Raw genomic sequence first — 20,793 nt, forward strand, 5'->3', positions numbered from 1 at the left:
CACCCGTTTGAGCAGGGTCTAGGCAGCTTGGTGACCAGGCATTGGTGTGAGGCAATTTGGTGACCTGGCATTGGTGTGAGGCAGCTTGGTGACCTGGCATTGGTGTGAGGCAGCTTGGTGACCTTGCATTGGTGTGAGGCAGCTTGGTGACCTTGCATCGCTGTGAGGCAGCTCGGTGACCTTGCAATAGTGTGAGGCAGCTTGGTGAACTGGAATGGGTGTGAGGCAGCTTGGGGCCCTAGCATTGGTGTGTGAGGCAGCTTGGTGACCTGGCATTGGTGTGATGCAGCTTGGTGCCCTGGCATTGGTGTGTGAGGCAGCTTGGTGACCTGGCATTGTTGTGAGGCAGCTGGGTGCCCTTGCATTGGTGTGAGGCAGCTTGGGGCCCTGGTATTGGTGTGAGACAGCTTGGTGCCCTGGCATTGGTGTGTGGCAGCTTGGTGCCCTGGCATTGGTGTGTGGCAGCTTGGTGCCCTGGCATTGGTGTGAGGCAGCTTGGTGCCCTGGCATTGGTGTGAGGCAGCTTGGTGCCCTGGCATTGGTGTGAGGCAGCTTGGTGCCCTGGCATTGGTGTGAGGCAGCTTGGTGCCCTGGCATTGGTGTGAGGCAGCTTGGTGACCTTGCATTGTTGTGAGGCAGCTTGGTGACCTGGCATTGGTGTGAGGCAGCTTGGTGAACTGGCATTGGTGTGTGAGGCAGCTTGGTGACCTGGCATTGGTGTGTGAGGCAGCTTGGTGACCTGGCATTGGTGTGTGAGGCAGCTTGGTGCCCTGGCATTGGTGGGAGCCAGCTTGGGGCTCTGGTGTTGGTGTGAGGCAGCTTGGTGCCTTGGCATTGGTGTGAGGCAGCTTGGTGCCCTGGCATTGGTGTGAGGCAGCTTGGTGCCTTGGCATTGGTGTGTGAGGCAGCTTGGTGCCCTGGCATTGTTGTGAGGCGGCTTGGTGCCCTGGCATTGCTGTGAGTCAGCTTGGTGACCTTGCATCGGTGTGAGGCAGCTTGGTGCCCTGGCATTGTTGTGAGGCAGCTTGGTGACCTGGCATTGGTGTGAGGCAGCTTGCCGCCTTGGCATTGGTGTGAAGCAGCTCGGGGCACTGGCATTGGTGTGAGGCAGCTCGGGGCACTGACATTGGTGTGAGGCAGCTTGGGGCCCTGGCATTGGAGTGCAGCAGCTTGGGGCCCTGGCATTGCTGTGAGTCAGCTTGGTGACCTTGCATCGGTGTGAGGCAGCTTGGGGCCCTGGCATTGTTGTGAGGCAGCTTGGTGACCTGGCATTGGTGTGAGGCAGCTGGGTGCCCTGGCATTGGTGTGAGGCAGCTTGGGGCCCTGGTATTGGTGTGAGACAGCTTGGTGCCCTGGCATTGGTGTTTGGCAGCTTGGTGCCCTGGCATTGGTGTGAGGCAGCTTGGTGCCCTGGCATTGGTGTGAGGCAGCTTGGTGCCCTGGCATTGGTGTGAGGCAGCTTGGTGCCCTGGCATTGGTGTGAGGCAGCTTGGTGCCCTGGCATTGGTGTGAGGCAGCTTGGTGCCCTGGCATTGGTGTGAGGCAGCTTGGTGACCTTGCATTGTTGTGAGGCAGCTTGGTGACCTGGCATTGGTGTGAGGCAGCTTGGTGAACTGGCATTGGTGTGTGAGGCAGCTTGGTGACCTGGCATTGGTGTGTGAGGCAGCTTGGTGACCTGGCATTGGTGTGTGAGGCAGCTTGGTGCCCTGGCATTGGTGGGAGCCAGCTTGGGGCTCTGGTGTTGGTGTGAGGCAGCTTGGTGCCTTGGCATTGGTGTGAGGCAGCTTGGTGCCCTGGCATTGGTGTGAGGCAGCTTGGTGCCTTGGCATTGGTGTGTGAGGCAGCTTGGTGCCCTGGCATTGTTGTGAGGCGGCTTGGTGCCCTGGCATTGCTGTGAGTCAGCTTGGTGACCTTGCATCGGTGTGAGGCAGCTTGGTGCCCTGGCATTGTTGTGAGGCAGCTTGGTGACCTGGCATTGGTGTGAGGCAGCTTGCCGCCTTGGCATTGGTGTGAGGCAGCTCGGGGCACTGGCATTGGTGTGAGGCAGCTCGGGGCACTGACATTGGTGTGAGGCAGCTTGGGGCCCTGGCATTGGAGTGCAGCAGCTTGGGGCCCTGGCATTGCTGTGAGTCAGCTTGGTGACCTTGCATCGGTGTGAGGCAGCTTGGGGCCCTGGCATTGTTGTGAGGCAGCTTGGTGACCTGGCATTGGTGTGAGGCAGCTTGGGGCCTTGGCATTGGTGTGAGGCAGCTTGGGGCCCTGGCATTGGTGTGTGGCAGCTTGGTGCCCTGGCATTGGTGTGAGGCAGCTTGGTGACCTGGCATTGGTGTGAGGCAGCTTGGTGCCCTGGCATTGGTGTGAGGCAGCTTGGTGCCCTGGCATTGGTGTGAGGCAGCTTGGTGCCCTGGCATTGGTGTGAGGCAGCTTGGTGCCCTGGCATTGGTGTGAGGCAGCTTGGTGACCTTGCATTGTTGTGAGGCAGCTTGGTGACCTGGCATTGGTGTGAGGCAGCTTGGTGAACTGGCATTGGTGTGTGAGGCAGCTTGGTGACCTGGCATTGGTGTGTGAGGCAGCTTGGTGCCCTGGCATTGGTGGGAGCCAGCTTGGGGCTCTGGTGTTGGTGTGAGGCAGCTTGGTGCCTTGGCATTGGTGTGAAGCAGCTTGGTGCCCTGGCATTGGTGTGAGGCAGCTTGGTGCCTTGGCATTGGTGTGTGAGGCAGCTTGGTGCCCTGGCATTGTTGTGAGGCGGCTTGGTGCCCTGGCATTGCTGTGAGTCAGCTTGGTGACCTTGCATCGGTGTGAGGCAGCTTGGTGCCCTGGCATTGTTGTGAGGCAGCTTGGTGACCTGGCATTGGTGTGAGGCAGCTTGCCGCCTTGGCATTGGTGTGAGGCAGCTCGGGGCACTGGCATTGGTGTGAGGCAGCTCGGGGCACTGACATTGGTGTGAGGCAGCTTGGGGCCCTGGCATTGGAGTGCAGCAGCTTGGGGCCCTGGCATTGCTGTGAGTCAGCTTGGTGACCTTGCATCGGTGTGAGGCAGCTTGGGGCCCTGGCATTGTTGTGAGGCAGCTTGGTGACCTGGCATTGGTGTGAGGCAGCTGGGTGCCCTGGCATTGGTGTGAGGCAGCTTGGGGCCCTGGTATTGGTGTGAGACAGCTTGGTGCCCTGGCATTGGTGTGTGGCAGCTTGGTGCCCTGGCATTGGTGTGAGGCAGCTTGGTGCCCTGGCATTGGTGTGAGGCAGCTTGGTGCCCTGGCATTGGTGTGAGGCAGCTTGGTGCCCTGGCATTGGTGTGAGGCAGCTTGGTGCCCTGGCATTGGTGTGAGGCAGCTTGGTGACCTTGCATTGTTGTGAGGCAGCTTGGTGACCTGGCATTGGTGTGAGGCAGCTTGGTGAACTGGCATTGGTGTGTGAGGCAGCTTGGTGACCTGGCATTGGTGTGTGAGGCAGCTTGGTGACCTGGCATTGGTGTGTGAGGCAGCTTGGTGCCCTGGCATTGGTGGGAGCCAGCTTGGGGCTCTGGTGTTGGTGTGAGGCAGCTTGGTGCCTTGGCATTGGTGTGAGGCAGCTTGGTGCCCTGGCATTGGTGTGAGGCAGCTTGGTGCCTTGGCATTGGTGTGTGAGGCAGCTTGGTGCCCTGGCATTGTTGTGAGGCGGCTTGGTGCCCTGGCATTGCTGTGAGTCAGCTTGGTGACCTGGCATTGGTGTGAGGCAGCTTGCCGCCTTGGCATTGGTGTGAGGCAGCTCGGGGCACTGGCATTGGTGTGAGGCAGCTCGGGGCACTGACATTGGTGTGAGGCAGCTTGGGGCCCTGGCATTGGAGTGCAGCAGCTTGGGGCCCTGGCATTGCTGTGAGTCAGCTTGGTGACCTTGCATCGGTGTGAGGCAGCTTGGGGCCCTGGCATTGTTGTGAGGCAGCTTGGTGACCTGGCATTGGTGTGAGGCAGCTTGGGGCCTTGGCATTGGTGTGAGGCAGCTTGGGGCCCTGGCATTGTTGTGAGTCAGCTTGGTGACCTGGCATTGGTGTGAGGCAGCTTGGTGACCTGGCATTGGTGTGAGGCAGCTTGGGGCCCTGGCATTGGTGTGAGGCAGCTTGGTGACCTGGCATTGGTGTGAGGCAGCTTGGTGACCTGGCATTGGTGTGAGGCAGCTTGGTGACCTGGCATTGGTGTGAGGCAGCTTGGTGACCTGGCATTGGTGTGAGGCAGCTTGGTGACCTGGCATTGGTGTGAGGCAGCTTGGTGACCTGGCATTGGTGTGCAGGCCTTCAGTTTCCATGCTGACACTTGCAGCGCTCGTATAATGTCAGTTGTAAGTGCTGTGGAACATTTATGACCTGTCCAGTGTGTATTTCACACCTGTCATAAACCTGTGTTGCTGTTAACACATCTTAAAAACTCCTCAGACCTGGAAACACGTGTACCGTTTGTGTAAAAGCAGAACAGTACTGCAGTAGCGATATTGAGTGTTTATGCCAAATTAAATAATAAATGTGATAACTGATAAAATCATATTTACGGCTGTAAATGGTAAAAAATGGTGCAAAATTTGAATCCATAGTTATTTGTTCTCTTGCAGGTTTTTATTCACAATCCCCACACGAGAGGGCAGCGCCTCGCGGCACACCGTGTGGTTCAAAGCACCCAGGACTCGGACACGTCTCTGCTCAACATTAACCAGTCTGTCAGCTGCCTGACAGCCGGCGTGCTCAATCCCCAGCTGGGCTACGACTCCCTTGTGGTCGGGACTCAGACCAACGTGCTGGCTTACGATGTGCACAACAATTCGGATTTGTTTTACAGAGAGGTAAGATAACATACTCTTAGATAGGAAAATGAAAGTCATTCAGCAGGTCTGTACCTGATGCAGAGCGCTGGCTAGGGTTCTATGGTTTATCGGTCCGAAGTCCTGATTTCAAGTTGATTCTACACGATTTTTCCATTTTAAGTTCAATTCGATGACTCATTTGTGTCGATTTCCTTCATATCCGTTTTGCACAGTTTCTCTTTTCTCTCTCCCTTATCCATCTCCTGTATGATTTTCCTTTAGTTTCCTACTCGTGTCTATGCTGTGACCGATCAGGCAAGATTTCCATATTTGTGCACACTTTATTTGTGCGTCTAGCAAATAGTGAGGTATGTTCGTAGGCATGGGTTGCAAGCAGCAATTTTCCAAGGGCTAAAAAGTCTGGTCTTTGTTGTGACCCAGTCCAGTGCTTAATTTGAGCCGGTGGTTTCCCGTGCTCAGCTTTAGCACTTAATTGTCAGCACCAGTGCTTGTGACAGTTTGCCACAAGGTGACACTGTCTGGCCAATTTAGAGATGACCACAACAACAGTAAAGTGTTAATTCAATATACCTAAAAAATGACTATTACCTGCCGCTCAAGTCAAGTCAAGTCAAAAAATACTTTTATTGATTCTTTAAAAATCGTAAAAGGGTGGCAAACCATCATGAAATACTGATTCTAAACATCAAATGAGCATATGTGTATGTATACATTTAAAAAAAATATATATTAATCAAAAAAGAAAACCTTAAAAGATCATGATCATAGTTAAAAAGTCAGCCAGCGGGTTGTATGATAGCTACTTGGCTTGGAGCAATTTTGTCCAGTTCTTTTGCTGCTGTTTTCCAGAATTTTATGGCGCTACAGGAGAGAGGAGTCGAGAGCCCTCCAAGACACCTAATGACCGCAGCTCTACATGTTCTCTGATCTGTTCATTCCTTAAAATCTCCCGAAGAATGGATTTGCGTGTTTTCAATAAAAAAGGGCATATACACAATAAATGTAGTAATGACGCCTCCCCTTGACCACAAAGACGACATTCCTTTGATGGCCATACGAATTTCCATTGTGGGGTTAGATCCTTTGAGGGGAATGATCCCAGTCGTAGCAACATCAAGTAATGCTTTTTATTATAAGAAATATGTTCAGTCAAATACCGTTGCGATTTTAGCCTCTGATATGTCTGTATCACGGCCCAGGCGTGGTATTTTTTTGAAAAAGTATTTTTATCAGTTAGTAGGGAGTTCCTCTTAATTGCGGTGTTCACCGCGTTTTTGAATCCAGAATACGTTACTGGTATTGACCAGACCTCCTCTAGCTGTAACGCCGACCAGGATTCCTGCAGGATTGTCGTAGTCGAGTTAGCTTGTCAAGCTTGATTTTCAAGCTCAACCCAACAACGGTGGGCTAGAGTATTATCTTCTGCCTCCCTCATCCTCCAGTAGTACTTCACTAAGGCACCTTGTCTGGCCATGATCTGGTTTTTTAATCCAAATTCTAAACGGATTTGGTCTTGTGAGATGTGTAACGGTATTGAGTACAATCTTTTGAAAATATGGATTGTGCGGTATTTAAGGTAGTGGCATCTTTAGTGTTCAGGATTTCTGAGCCATACACGATGGAGGGTAGACATTTTGCGGTTATCACTTGTAGCAGGTGACCGGTCGAGCAACCTATGAGCTTTTTTTTCAGAACTTTGAAGGCGAACAACAGCTGTTTTGCTTTTATACATCCTTGTTCCATGTGTTTAAAGTTAAGCTTGCTGTCTAGCAAGAAGCCTAGATATTTGTAAGAGATAACGCGGGCTAATGGTTGTTCGCCCAATTTCTAGGAGACGGTATACCTGGACGATGTTTTATTATATTTTGAAAAACGCATGACTTTGGTCTTTTGATGGTTGATCGTAAGTTGGTTTAAGGTGGTGTAGGCTCCTAGTCCCGTGATCAGTTTCTGCAGGCCGGCTGGTGTTTGTGCTAGCAACACTATGTCATCTGCGTACTGAAGGCATGGCGTTGGTATTTTGCCCAGTTTTGGGGCGTCAGCTGAAATTGACTGAAGGCACTTATCAAGATCTGACGTATAAATGTTGAACAAACAAGGTGCTAATACGCAACCTTGTATTAGCCCATTTGATGTTGGGATCTTGCCGGTTACACTGGACCCGTCTCCTTTCTTAATTTGCACCCAGGTGTGAGAATACAGGTTGATAATGGCCTCCAAGAGTCTGGACGGGACCCCCCCAAGCCTGCATCTTAGCCCACAAAGAGGCTCTCGAAACTTTGTCGAAAGCCGCTTTAAGGTCCACGAAGCAGGCATACAGGGGCCTTGATTTTACGTAGGCTTGATTAGCTAAAAGGGTGACCGCAGAGATGTTAGTTAGGGTACCCATCCCCGCCCGAAATCTAGTTTGTGTGGGAGGTATTAGGTTTTTTAGACTGACCCAAGCCTCTAATTCTACTAGGAGATTAGATGCGTAAATTTTCGCCTCTACGTCTATCAACGCAATCAGTCTGTAGTTGGAGGGGTCCGAACGGGAACCCGACTTATAGATTGGATTAAGGATACTTCCTCTCCAGGACTCTGGGATCAAATAATCTGCTGTGACTTTGGAAAAAAGAGGAGTCAGAACTTGGGACCAGAATGCGGGGTCATGCCGAAACAGGGCATTTGGTAGTCCGTTCGGACCTGGGGCTCCCTCAGATTTTAAGTTCTTTATAATTTTTAGCACTTGAATTTCTGGGAACAGCACTAAATCCTCAAGGGATTCGAGGTTCTTGATACCAATAACTTTATCTCGGCCTCCCACCTCCTTCACTGTTAGTGATTCGCAGTTTGGAGCCAATTGAGGTGCAGCTCCATTGTATAGGAGTTCGATGTAAGCTCTCCATGTGGCCTCCAGTATATCCGAATGATGATGTCGATTCCGGCCATTGGTTAGTTGGTTAATTTGTTCCCAGAAAAGCCTGGAATCCCCCAATTTGCAAGCGTAATGAAGTTTGGCCCAAATATGTTCTTGGTGCTCTTTTTTTGTGAGTTTTATGTCATTTTTTAGCTGTTTTCTAGTATTTGAGATTAACAGCAGAAGTTCCTGGTGGCATTCGGGTCCCCGAGATCGTAATTGTCTGAGGTATTTATTTAGTTGTTGTTTTTGTTTCCTCAGATTATTGTTGAACCAGACAGCCCCTTTTGAATTTCCAGCTTTGCGGGCATGGGCATTTTTTGAAAATGTATTATTAATTTCGTAAATAAAAGACTCCCAAGCTTTTATGGTTAATGTTTCGGGATTGGATTTTTCCAAAAGACTGGTGTAAGTACTTACCATGGCCTCGATGTTGTTCTTATTACCGCGGAGGCGTTTTAAATTATAACATTGCGTTAAAGATGATAGCGCCTTTGCTTTCTCTGAGGTTATGAAAGATATTAATAACGAAAAAGATTGTGGCTGGTGGTCACTTTCCGCCCTATCTTTTATCTGAAAATTCGCGATGTACGGGAAAAGGTTGTAATCTGTAAAAGTATAATCAATAGTAGAGCGTGCTTTTTGTGTAATCCTAGTGTATGCTGCGGGCCGATCGTCCGTGCCTTGGCCATTGAGTATGCACATTGAAAGGTCTTTCAAGCAAGATGCGCATTTCTTACCTGAAGTATCCTGTCGGTTGAGGGCTTGTGTGGGCCCCTTTTTGCCCTTACTCCTATCATGTTGTAGATTCATATTAAAGTCACCCGACAGAATGATTTCAGCATCTAAATAGGCAAGTTTTAATGTTTTTAATGAAGTCATTAATTGTTCAATTCTTAACTTCTTTAGTTTAGATGCAGGGTGAATATAGATGTTGAGTATGAGCAGGGTGTAGGTCTCCGGGATGTCTATTTTGACGCACAACATCCAGGAGCAATCTAAATCTATAATGGAAACCTGCCATGGAATTTCCGTAGAAATAAAAATAGAGAGACCCCCTTTTGCTCTTCCATATTTGGTGGCTCTCTTGGCTGGGTTCAGAAATTCCTTAAAACCTATTATGGGGGATGAGGTTGTCTGCCAAGATTCTTGAAAGAGAAGAATGTTATATTGTGTAATAAAGTCCATGAAATCTGGGTCTTCTAATTTTGAATGAAGGCTGTGCACGTTCCAGGAGCATATGTTACATCCTTGGTGTAAATGGGGGGTTTGTGTTGAAGTTATTCATGCCATTCCCAAGGATGTGCCTTCTCTATTTAATTCCCAAGGGGTCGAAAGCTTGCCGGCTTCGGGGTAGTCAAAAGTGATAGTGATTTTCCTGGCGCTCTTTATCCCTCATTTGACTTTGATGATCCGGGCCTTTTGCCCCTTTTAGGAGACTCGTGGTGTTAGGGAGTGGTTGTAGTGGGCTGGGATAACGAGGGGGAATTATCTTTTTTTAACTCAATTCCCCATTTGGCAAACGTGTCCTTCTGCTGCTAAATAAGGTCGATGTGCAATTTATTGGAAAATGTGGCTATTGTGACTTCTTGACCGGTAAAACTCAGGTTTTGATTGAATTCAATACTTTCAATGTCGTTGGTGTTTATGTGGTTTAGGGATGGGAGAGCTTGGAATAATTTTAGCAAGACATTTCTATTTAATATGTCGTGCGTTCCCCCTTGAGACGTATTGTGGTTCGAAGACCATTTTGTTATTAACTGGGGGATCGTACTCCGATTCATTATCCAAGATCGTTTCTGTGTATTTAGCCACCATTGGCTCTCGGGAGGTCTGGGATGTATCTCATGGTTCTGGTTCATTTTTTTGTTGGTGGTTTGCGCCTCCCCCATTTGTTTCCGCTGGTCGCCTTACGTCGGTACCGGTTTCTTCAACCGAGCTGAACGCACCCTGATTTGTTTTCCTTACTGCCGACTTGAGGCATCTCACTGATACTTGTGTTGCCTGAGTTTTTGAATTGTATTTTCCCAGCTCCAGATTTGAATAAGCTATATAATTTCCTTGGCGGGGGCGACTCCCTTGTATTTTGGTTTGTGGTATTGGACATAACAGGCGAATTTGGAGAAAAAGTTGATTGCTCCTTGGGGGTTACTACTTCCGTGCTACTATGGGTTACGATGTCTTCTTGAAGTGTTCTATTTTGAATTGATGTTGCCAGGGATTGATCTAATAACTGACTTGTTTGTTTTCGCTTTCTGGATTTTCTCAGTCCTTTACGCTCCCGCTTTGATAAAATCGTAGGATCTTTTAGCTGTCTTTCCAACGATTTATTGTGTAGATTTTGAGATGGAGAATCCGGAGCGCTTATGTTGTCGGGAACACTTAAGTGTAGGTAATGTTGACTCGGTAAGTTTAATCAGTATGGGTGTTGATTCTGTTTCGCTACTTTTTTGTCCTACAGAAGAATTGTGACATTCCAGATTAATACCCTTGGTGGCAGCATTTTCTTGCTCTAATATTGTTGTTTTATCTTTCTTTGTTGGGGTTGTGGGCTTCGTTGCAACTTCCCTTGTTGTATTCAGTAATTCAGTAAGTATGGTTGGAACTGAGGCTAGTTTGTCAATTATTCGGGTACAATGGCAATGGCACATTTGGAAAGTGGTTTCCCGGTCTTGCTGTACCTTCAAGATCATCTCATTAAAGTTTTGCAGTTTTAGTTCGCCCCCTTGAACGTGGATTGCAAGGATATTTAGGAGGTCTACTTGGGTATCTAATTTGTCTGCATGTAAGATCATTGCTTTACCGATTGTATCCATTGTATTTAGCAAGTGGGGCCATACAGTAGATGTTAATGGAGCTGTGTTGGCACTGTGTCCAAGTGGGGCAGTTGCCCTGGGAATGGTTCGCTCACGAACTGAGGACTTGATGGGTAATGCCTTTTTAGGTCTCGCCTTGCTATCGCGTAAGCGATCGCAAAGCGAGACTATAGAATACGGGTTTCAAAAGTGCTCCCAAAAAGCGGATTGCATGGCTAGCATGCGCACAATCACGCGCATCGTGCCGCCATGGAATCCGCCTTTTGGGAGCACTTCAAAGGGTCCGCTCCCCCGCCCCCAAGCGCGCGCGCGCCACGCTCCGCCGGGCTTGTTTTTCTTTTTTTTTTAAACTTGAGGCGCGCGTGCGTCCAATGCTTGTTCTTTTAAAAACCACAATTTTTGGGCAATAGATGGATTGTCTTTGGCATAACCCTAATTGGACTACAAATCAATACATTCCATGTGATCGGTGCTTCTCAAGTCGCCACGCATTGAGGGTAATAGGTTTCTCCGCCACTGGGCTCCAGTACACCCGGACCAGCTAATTAGCCCACAGGTGCTAATCGTGCATTACTAATTAAGTACCTGCCTTGTTATCACGTGCAGCTCCTAAATACCCGCCTCCCCCTAGGGCGCTCGCGTTTCATTCAGAGAGCCGCACCGAGAGAGGAAAGACGCGTTAGCAACCCACTGTGCATTCTTTTTGATTCAATCCCTTTGCTGTCTGTGCATATGATCCCTCACATATGGTTGTGAACTCATCTCTGCTGCTGCATAGGTTTTCCGGGGTCTGGTCTACAAGCGTTTCTCCCAGCGCGATTTTCCCGCTGCTGAATTCTTTCACATCGCACATTTTATTTTGGTGGCCTACAGGTGCCTGGAGTCACTCTTTACACTCGGGCAGCCTGTCTCTAATGTTGTTTACTCGCGGCGCCCAATTAACAATGGGGCGTCCAAACATCTGTTGACTTTCAGGTGGCAGGAGTTACTCTACGCTCCGGCACTATTTCTACATGCTTTTTTCTCTGTAAGATGAGCGCAGAATGTATTATCTAATGTATTACCTCCCGCTTCTCTCCCGACTCCTCCATGCATACAAGCGACCCAGGTACCCTATCAACACTCGCCCATCTCTGCCGGGGTTCTTTCCTTTCCCCGGTGTGTTCCCTACGTCCTGCGGACAATATGTCGAAAAGAGACGGCAACCCAGAGGAACCATACGAAGCCAATGCGGGAACTTCTCCGAAGTAAGCCGAACGTTTCCGATATATTTGGCATCTCGTTCAGTTCGGGATATCCGTTAATCTATTTCTTTCACCCGCGACTCCCCGCTCTCTTTTCTTCTGCCCCGTCTTCCCCACCTTGACGCCCCCCTTAATCTGCCTTCCTTTCTATCGTTCTACATAAAGGTAACCATTTCCTTCTTCGAAGGCTATATTCCGCATTCACTCACTCTCCTTTTCCCTTTCTGCTCCCGGTTTGTCACACTCCATCGCTTTTCTTCTCTTTTCTTTCTATCTTATTTTCCTTACTTTCCCTCTACTCATTTATGCACCCATTCTGTGTTCTTATCTATCGCTCCATCTCTGTCCCTTCATCTGTCTTCTTTCGATGCGCTCTTTTTCTCTCCCCTCTCCTGCAATTCGCCCTTCGTACCTCTCAGGTTTTTTTCACTCGTTCTATTTCCCATTTTCTCACACTCTTCTCTCGAACTTTCTCTATTTTCCTAGATATATCTTGTATCAATCTCTTGCTTTCTGTAGCCCTCTCTCAGCCTTCATGTCTCTATTTATTTGTTCATTTTGGGATGTGAATTGGCGTGACCCAAGTGTGCATCAAAGTGCTAAGCCATATCAGTAATAAACAGCTGTGAAAGAAAACTTAAAGAAACGTTGCTACTAAGGGGTATTTTAGGTTAATATAAGATAGAAAAGTTTACGTTTTTCAGGATTCAAGATGAAATTACAACCGCTTTCAGCTTCCTTCCTCTGAGTGTGGCCCGGGCTGCAGTGGGAGCGGATACCGCCTCCCTGTTTATCTTCCTAATCTCTCTTTCTCTGGAAGTCCAAGTGCTGTTCTAGGTAGCAGTGTGTGCTAGACTTATAACCTCATGCAGGGCGCAATTAACAACAAACAAGCATTGGCATAGCCAATAGGTCACGCCTTTGGGACCTTATACGTATTTAGCCATGCAACAGTTGTTGTTGCACCAAGGATATTGTGCTGCATAACTAAATACTTAGAAGTTCCCAAAAGCGAGACCTATTGGCTATGCCAATGCTTGTTTTGATTAAATGATATCTTGGAGGCTGATCCCGTGTAGTTTGAGTGGCAATTCGGTGCATCATTTTGTTTATCCTGCCAAAGGTATTCTACAATTTCCGATGTATGGGAGAATGGATCGGCGTGGGATTGGGTGTCAAAACTTAAATTGGCTATCCCCTGACTAGTGGGGTTATAGCCCCCCTTCTGTGGATCGAACGTGCCCACAGAACTGGAGGTGATTTTATTATACTGGTATGTTGAATTACTTTTAATATGATGATGAACTTGGTTGCTATGGCTATTGTGACCACTATGTCCTGGTGAAGATTGGTGTTCTTGAGACTGGTATGGAGAATCCGGGTGAGATTGATGGTGATGAATTAGAACCTCGATTACCTCGGAATTTTTCCTTTGGTGGATCTCCAGGGGGCAGAATATTTTAGGGGATAGTTGTTGGAGGCTCTGGTTTTCTTGATTTTCATCACCCGAAATACCTAAACCCACATTTTTCTTTTCTTTCCATTCTGCCTCAGTATTTATTGTGTTTCTATCCCCTGGTGGGGTCAAGTTTTATTCCTTTTTATTTTGTAAGGCTTTATCGTTTTTTATTGAATTAGTATGATTGGTTGCTTTCGTAACGTGACGACTCCGAATTTCCTCCGTTGTTTTAGTAGCAACTTTTAAGAAGTCCGTTATCAATGCCCGTTTACTGCTATTTGGGCAGGAGTTATGACTATTCAGGGTTGTGCGGCTTGCCTTCTTACTGTTGATGCACTTAGCTTGTGAGGCTGCCTCTGTAGAAGTTGTTTCTGTTGTTTCCAAGGCTTTTGCCATAAAGTATGGTACATCAATTGTTGGTCCACACTCATGCTGTGCTCCTCCTGCTTTAGTTACATCTGTTACATCTATGCCCTCTATATTTTGTGTGCCAAAATCTACCGAGGACATATCGGAAGGGTTACGCTTTTGAGCTGTGATATCGGTCAAAGTTCCTTCCTTGTCCTCATCTTTTCCATTTTTGGCTGGGGCTGGGGGGGTGTTCTTCTTTCTTATCCCTTCCTCTTATTTTCCCTGACCGCATATCTGTTTTTTGTCGATTGTTTTGGGCCGACACTCTAACGGACTGTGGAGTCTAACCAGCAACGGCAAACGATTTAGATGGTTCTGGGAACAGAGCAGAGTATTGCGGAGTGTTTGCTTTTTGAAGAGAGAGACCACCGAATGTACTATTTTAAATGTTTGTGAGCCGGTACGCATTTAAGAACTGAGAGTAAGGATAATAGTTTTTTTTTTTTAAAGCTGATTTGCTTGAATACAATCACATGCTCAAGGGTGGTCCCACAATGTGACGCGGATTTTACAGATATTTCCAGAATATACCCCAGCTCTCTCTGCTCACCTCTGCTCTCCTCAATGCACAGCTTTTCCTGGGACCTGTGGCCACTGGCCTTTAGCTCACACACACACACACACTCCTGGGCTGCTCTTGTAGCTTGCTCCTGTGGCTTCCCCATCGCTTCCTCCTTCTGCGGGGAAATCGCAGCTCCCACCCTGGCCGCTCCAGCTGCTTCAGCTCACACCGCCTCCTAACGCTCTCCTGCCGTTGCCGCCGCGGAGGGGGGGGGGGGAAGTACTTAAGGGCCTTTGGGGCTCCTGCACCCTCCTCCACAACGACGCTGCCGCCGACACCAGCTGGAACCAAATCCGACCGCTCCTGTGCAGCTCGGATGTGGCAGGCGACAAACAGCGAGATCGCGGGCACCACCAGCGGAGAAACCCCCCAGCAGCGCCCCTGCCCCGAGCTCAACGATGCCCAGTGCAGCGGGCGGCGGGCAGACTGCGTAAGCTACGGGTGGGTGAATCCGGGCGGTTGAATCACGGAGCAGAGCAGAGCAGCCTCCTTTCACTCTGATCTCTGATCTCCGGCGTCTAGCGTTTGGCGCTCCGGCTCCGGCACCGGCGAACTGCAAAGCCCGGCAACTGGAGTATTCAGAGTCAAGAGGCAATAGTGTGCCGCTCAAGTCATTCTTACGACTTTAGGGACCTGAAATTATCCAAATTGTCACACTTGTAGCAGTGTGATGGTTAGTAGTGGTATTACCATCATTGGCAGCACTGGCAGGGGCAGTCTGGGGTGCAAGTTGCAGTAGCCTCCTGAAGAGAGCCCTGGCACTTAATTTTGTTTTTACAAATTTAGCATGGCCTGGGCCGCTTTGATGGAAGCAGGGTGGCGGGGTGGTGGTTGGAGCGTTAAGGTGGGTGCAGGGGAGGCAAATCATTTACATCTAGTGGCTGAATTACACAATGTAAAACCAGACAATTAATGAATGAAATTGACATTTGTAAAGCTCAACAACCACCCCAAAAGGCCTCTCGGCTGTAAAAATAAGTGAAATAGAAAGCCTGTCCTCCAAGAAATAAACACTTAAGGTTGAGTGAAAAGCCAGGTTTTGATGAGCTTTCTGAAGGTGGTAAGGTTAGCAGCTTGCTTAAAAGATTCCTTTGCTCCAAGGACAGACGTAGATCTGCCCCTTAGTTTGTATCTTGAACTTTGGGATTGAAAGAAGATTATTGCATCAGATCTCAGCGTTCTCAATTGGAAGTAGGGGACAAAATGATCAGAGCGAAATTTGGGACCAATCTGATAATCGACCCTGTACACAATGGGTAAAGCTTTGAAAATAATGTATTTTCCGACTGGTAACTAATGGACCTCCAGCGGATCCTCTGCAATGGAACTTTGGAAAGGGATTTGTAGTGCCAGCCTCGCTGCTGCATTTTGAATGACTAACATTGTTGCTTAACACTTTTGATGCAGCTTCTATGTTTTTTTTGTTTCTTTTTTTGTTTGCTGCTTGAGACTGTTATGTAACTCGTTATTATTTCTTGCTATGCAGCACTCTGATACCCTTGATTTTGTATGCGCTTTATAAAACTCTCAAAATAAAATAAATGTCCTCCAGTACACAAACACTAGGGGACACACTCAGTTTAGATTGCAAAGCGACCATTCTCAGTGCTTTGATTTCTTTCCACATGCTTTGAATGTTAGATTAAGTTACTTGTTGTTCTGTGCCGCTATTGGTAATCTGTTTTCAGGCAGAGCACACCTTCAGCTGATGCCATGTTGGATATCATTCAAATCACTTAACAAGCAATTGAGGGCTGAGGCATACAGTGGTTATTATACACCACACAAGGAGATCACACATGTATCTCAACCTGACCACAGGCAACTTTAGTACATTTGCTACTTCATCCATGTGATGGTTCTGACCTATATCAATTGAGCTGCCTTTTCTCTATTTACCACTTTTAGCACATTTACAACGCGCCAGTCAACACCAGTTGTCTCTCTTTTCTGTAATAACTTCTATTTGTTTTGTAATTACTCCTCGCTTCTGTATATTCTAGTGATGTCTGCCTAGCCTGTATTCTTGTTTTTATTTTTCCTTGAATTCCTCCTTTAGATCACAGATGGAGCTAACGCAATTGTGCTTGGGAATTTGGGCGATCTGCCAACGCCTCTTGCAATTATCGGTGGAAACTGTGCTCTGCAAGGTTTTGACTATGAAGGAAATGATCTTTTTTGGACGGTGAGGATCTCAGTCTCCTTAGCATTATTTACATTGGTCATGATTTTCTTTGGTAATAAAGTCTCATCTGCGACAAACCAATTTTGGGCAAATATTTGACATATTGTGCAACTCTGTTAAACTCATGGTAAAAAAAATATTGCAAAGAAGAATATTCAACATATATAATACCTTGCGTCCCTTAATTGCACAACAATCATCCTCCGATGGAAACAAAGTTACTTATGGGAATTCCATTTTTTAGGGATCGAGTGAATCAGACACCCAGTCCTTGATCATCTCAAGCCAGCAAAACTGTAAAATCTGCTGAGTCGGTGTCCAAGCACTTGTTCGGAAACTCTGAGACAATGATGAATTATTTGCGAGTGTGGCATACTTTACACCTAGAGGTGAAGCCCTTCTTGAGGCTCACTAGAGCACGCCATATCTATAAGTCGCTGTTTAGGAAATAGGATGGTTAACATTTGGTTTGGGGCAGTGTGAACGCTCTTGTCATTTATGGCTTTGGTGTTGCATATCTTTGTCATCCTGTCATGTCTAAAATCTCTATGGAGGGAGAGGTAGGATATGGCATGTTAGCAGTTGGTTAGTTATTAGCTGTGTTGTTACAGGACACCTGAAGAAGGGATATTGATAAAGATGGTAGTAAATACGTTGTTGAAAATAATACATTTTGCCCTTTTAATTTGGAGCGAAAGGAAAAGGAGTGTGAGAAAGGACAGATAGTGAGGTTAGCTGTTTTTGAACACCCAATCACAGTTGCAATGTATGTTTGTTTCATGCTTTCTTTAGGGCTTTCATATTTCCATTCATTGTCCAAATGTGTAAAATTATGTATTTATCACAAAAGAACACGTTGAAGCTCTTTGCTAATGACTTAGTGATTATAATAGATTTTGGAGCTCTGCACACACTAATGTGCCTTGCATCTCCCCCACAATGTAGAACTGTCTTCAGTCCTCTTCACTTTGCACATTTTTGCCTCCTGTACCCCTGGCAGCTTTACGCACTGCTATTTCCGACAACATTTGAAGCACCAAAGATGTTTATGCTGTTCTTCAAGCATCAGAGGTTTGAATCGTTTCCAGCCAACCACAATTTATGTCCCATCCTTCCAAATGAGTTTGGCAGCTCGATCTCTGTTTGCTGAGGTTTGTAGACTCTTCACAGTTTTATTTTTGCTCCACTCTCTGCTGTTAGATTTGCTCAGACTGGGTCTATATCCACCAACCAGAAGATGTGTGTGGACATTTCTGATCAAATGAGGGTTCACTGTCCCTCTACCGTACCAAGGTTTACTCCTTATGCACCCTGTTATTTTCCCCCACTGTCCATCCTCGCTTCTTAAAACTGCGTACAGACTAGGTTTGTGTCACATCTGCTCAGCCTTGGCTTGTACTCCATTTAAACAACTACTTCTGATGTCTTTCTACCCAGCTAAGATTAGCACTTTCGACGTCTAACACAGCCTTTACTCCTGAGACTGCAACCCTCCTTTTCCCAGGGTGGGGTTCTTCTGTCCAAATGAGGTTCGTACTATTCTTCTTCCAGGAAAGGTTTGTGTTCCTTCCACCCAGTCAACGGTTATAGCTACGGACAATTCATACCTGCACTGCGAGGTTTTAGGGCAAATTCAAAGGTTTAAAATGTCCTTTTAGATTCTCAACATTTGGAAAATATCCCACAAATTATGGTAATTTGAAAATTACCTTCAGAATAGGTTGGCTACGTTCCTTGAAAAGAAAAAAACATAGAGAAGCACTACAGACGAAGGTGGAATGACTGAGGCTGATAAAGTAGGACTACCCAGCAGGACTTATCAAAATATTGTAGCTACATAACTCGTTCTGTTAGAAACAAGAATTCATTGCATTGGCACATCTGTTAAGTTGCAGGCAAGGTAGAACCTGCATAGTGAGTCTTTTCAGGACAGTAGTGAAGCTGGTTTGGGTTCGGTTAACCCACTGGGTGCTCTCTCCTATCTCCTGATTATGGTATGCACCTTTGTTCTGAGGGGCACAAACACCGAGGATCTAGGCAGATAGGCTAATGCACATTTTCACCATTCCCTGCAAACTACAATATTTTTTGTCCCTAAAAGTTTGAGACATTTGCATGTAGTTAGACATATTCTGAACATTTTACCTGTCTCTATATATGGCTAGATATGGCTTCAGCGCCAAACCATACACCAGCATGACTAGATTTCTGCCCCTATGTCATAGCTTAGATTCTTTGTCATCTTCACCCTGTTGTGGTTAGTGTCCCTGCTCTCCATCATAGGTTTGTACCTCCCCCCCCTTTAGTCATCCCAGGTTTATTCCCACCTCTTCCCATATGACTCCACTTTGGTCGGAGTTGCATATTCAAATACCCAAACTGTGGGAACTGAGGTTTTTGTCCTACCAACTTAACCACCCTTCCCCAGAGGAGTCTAATGATTCTCTGTCCCTAAAGTAGGGTTCTGCTCCACCAGTTATTGTCAAGTCTTAGCTAGTCAGAGACTGCTGCTCTCGTTGGCACAATTATAGTTTGAGTATCTTAAAATGAAATACGATTTTTATTCTTTTCATTAACAGTTTGACATTCCCACCTTTCAGTGGAATATTCTTCCCAGCAGGAAGATGGGATGTAATTGAAACTATTCTAATAACATTTTAAGACGTTGTTTGTAAAATATTTTAGATTTTATGCGGGGACAGTTTGGTATCTGGACATTGAGCACTCCTCGTACGTGACTCGTGGTCATTCTTTCATGAAGTATTTTAATCAGATTGCAAGAAGCCAAACAGACACTGTAAACATAGTAACAGCTTGTTATTTTATTTCTAGGTTACAGGAGACAATGTGCGTTCATTGGCGTTATGCGATTTTGATAGCGACGGCAAAAAAGAGGTTGGTACAGTGAATCATTCGTAGCTGAGATTATCTTTTGTTACTGCACACTGTACAATCACTGTGGAGTTTGACATGATTGGCTCTTTCCTGGAGAGGTTCCCAATTTATAAACCTAATTTATGAGACAATCTCCATTAGTATCTAAGCAATTTAATGGATGTTATCAAATGTATTATATTTTAGTGTTTTATTATTTTAATTTTAGAGTAAGATTGCACTCACAACCATCTGTCCAATTAACTGTGAATGTATGTACTGCAATTTGATATCCTTACGGACAGGTGCAACGCCAAAGCTGATTGCAGGATCCATACTGCAGATCACAGACGGCACAGAAAATATGAAACCTTTCCTTTGTCAATTGACCCTATTGATCTAATGGAGTATATTGAGCATCAGCATTGAAAAGACCCATGCTTAACTGCCCTAGGAGCGAGACACATCTGACCATAAGAAAGTCACCCAACCATCTTTTGATTTATGAACCAACACATTTGTTGATTATGAACATTAAGTCGAAGAAAAAAGAAAATCTATCCTCAACAGAAGAAAATTTCACATTTTGCCTTTCTTTCTACATTATATCCATTAAACCAAGGTGCATACTGCCTAAACATACTTAAATAAGCCTGCAGGTAGATCATTTGCTCAATACTAATTGAGAAGAAGAAAAATTAAGGAAGTAATTGGTTTCTTTTTTGATGTGGGAGGACTCCACCTTCCAATAGAGCCTCCATCCTTGAATGGGAAGATTCCACTCACCACCACATCCTAGTTTTTAGACTAGTCACTCCCGTTCAGCCCATGTCTGGGTAGGGTTTTTGTTAACTCTGAAACAAGGCAACTCTAGTTTTAGTCCAGGTCAGCTATCTTTTCCCTGAGATTCCAAGTTCTATCTCTGTCCTCCAGGTCTCAACCCCAGATTTCCTCTCAGTCCTGAAAAGGAAATACCTGTATCTCAACACCACACTGCGGTACTGGGCAGCATGAAGCCCCGTAACAGCGCAGTCTGAAGAAATGTCACAGGTCGGAGTATTGTATCTTCAGGTTAGGGAAGGGTTCGTACAGTGGGATTAGGGACTCTTAGTGGAGTGGGGATTAAGTAAGGGACATCAAGACTGACTGCAAGTGATGAGTAAAGTAATCTGTGCGACCAAAGCCTGCATTCAGAGGAGAGAAGTTGCCATAGAAGACAGGGGTGTTTCTAGGACTCGGGAGATCTCTTGGCCAAGGGTGAAGAAGTAGCAGCCTCTGTAAAATGTAAACAGATGTGTCTTATTCATTGTCAGATAGAGCAACTGAAGTGTTAAGTAGTAGTATCTTTTTTTAGCATAGGCCTGCATGGAATGGAGTGGCAAACCTGTTTATTTCAAGGGTATGTTTGCAATAATGATGACGTAATAGCAATTTTTAAAGGTCCATGTAATGTACGAGATCTCACCTAGAGTAAGCTTAATTTTCATAACGGTACCTGCAGAGAGCAGGCTGCATTTTCATGGGGCACTCACTCAAGCAAATGATGGGCCTCAGGC

General features: G+C 46.6%; 1 protein-coding gene across 1 annotated transcript in view; it reads left to right on the top strand.

Annotated features, from left to right (window-relative positions):
- BBS2 (Bardet-Biedl syndrome 2) overlaps positions 1 to 20,793 on the top strand; it is a 263,238-nt gene that overhangs the window by 105,646 nt on the left and 136,799 nt on the right. Inside the window, exons 5-7 of the mRNA XM_085638719.1 lie at positions 4,578 to 4,805; positions 16,238 to 16,363; positions 19,196 to 19,258. Of these exons, the coding sequence (XP_085494845.1) occupies positions 4,578 to 4,805; positions 16,238 to 16,363; positions 19,196 to 19,258 (417 nt within the window). The remainder of the gene's footprint in view (positions 1 to 4,577; positions 4,806 to 16,237; positions 16,364 to 19,195; positions 19,259 to 20,793) is intronic.

This window comes from Triturus cristatus, chromosome 12, assembly GCF_964204655.1.
Source record: "Triturus cristatus chromosome 12, aTriCri1.1, whole genome shotgun sequence".
NCBI classification, from domain to species: domain Eukaryota; kingdom Metazoa; phylum Chordata; class Amphibia; order Caudata; family Salamandridae; genus Triturus; species Triturus cristatus.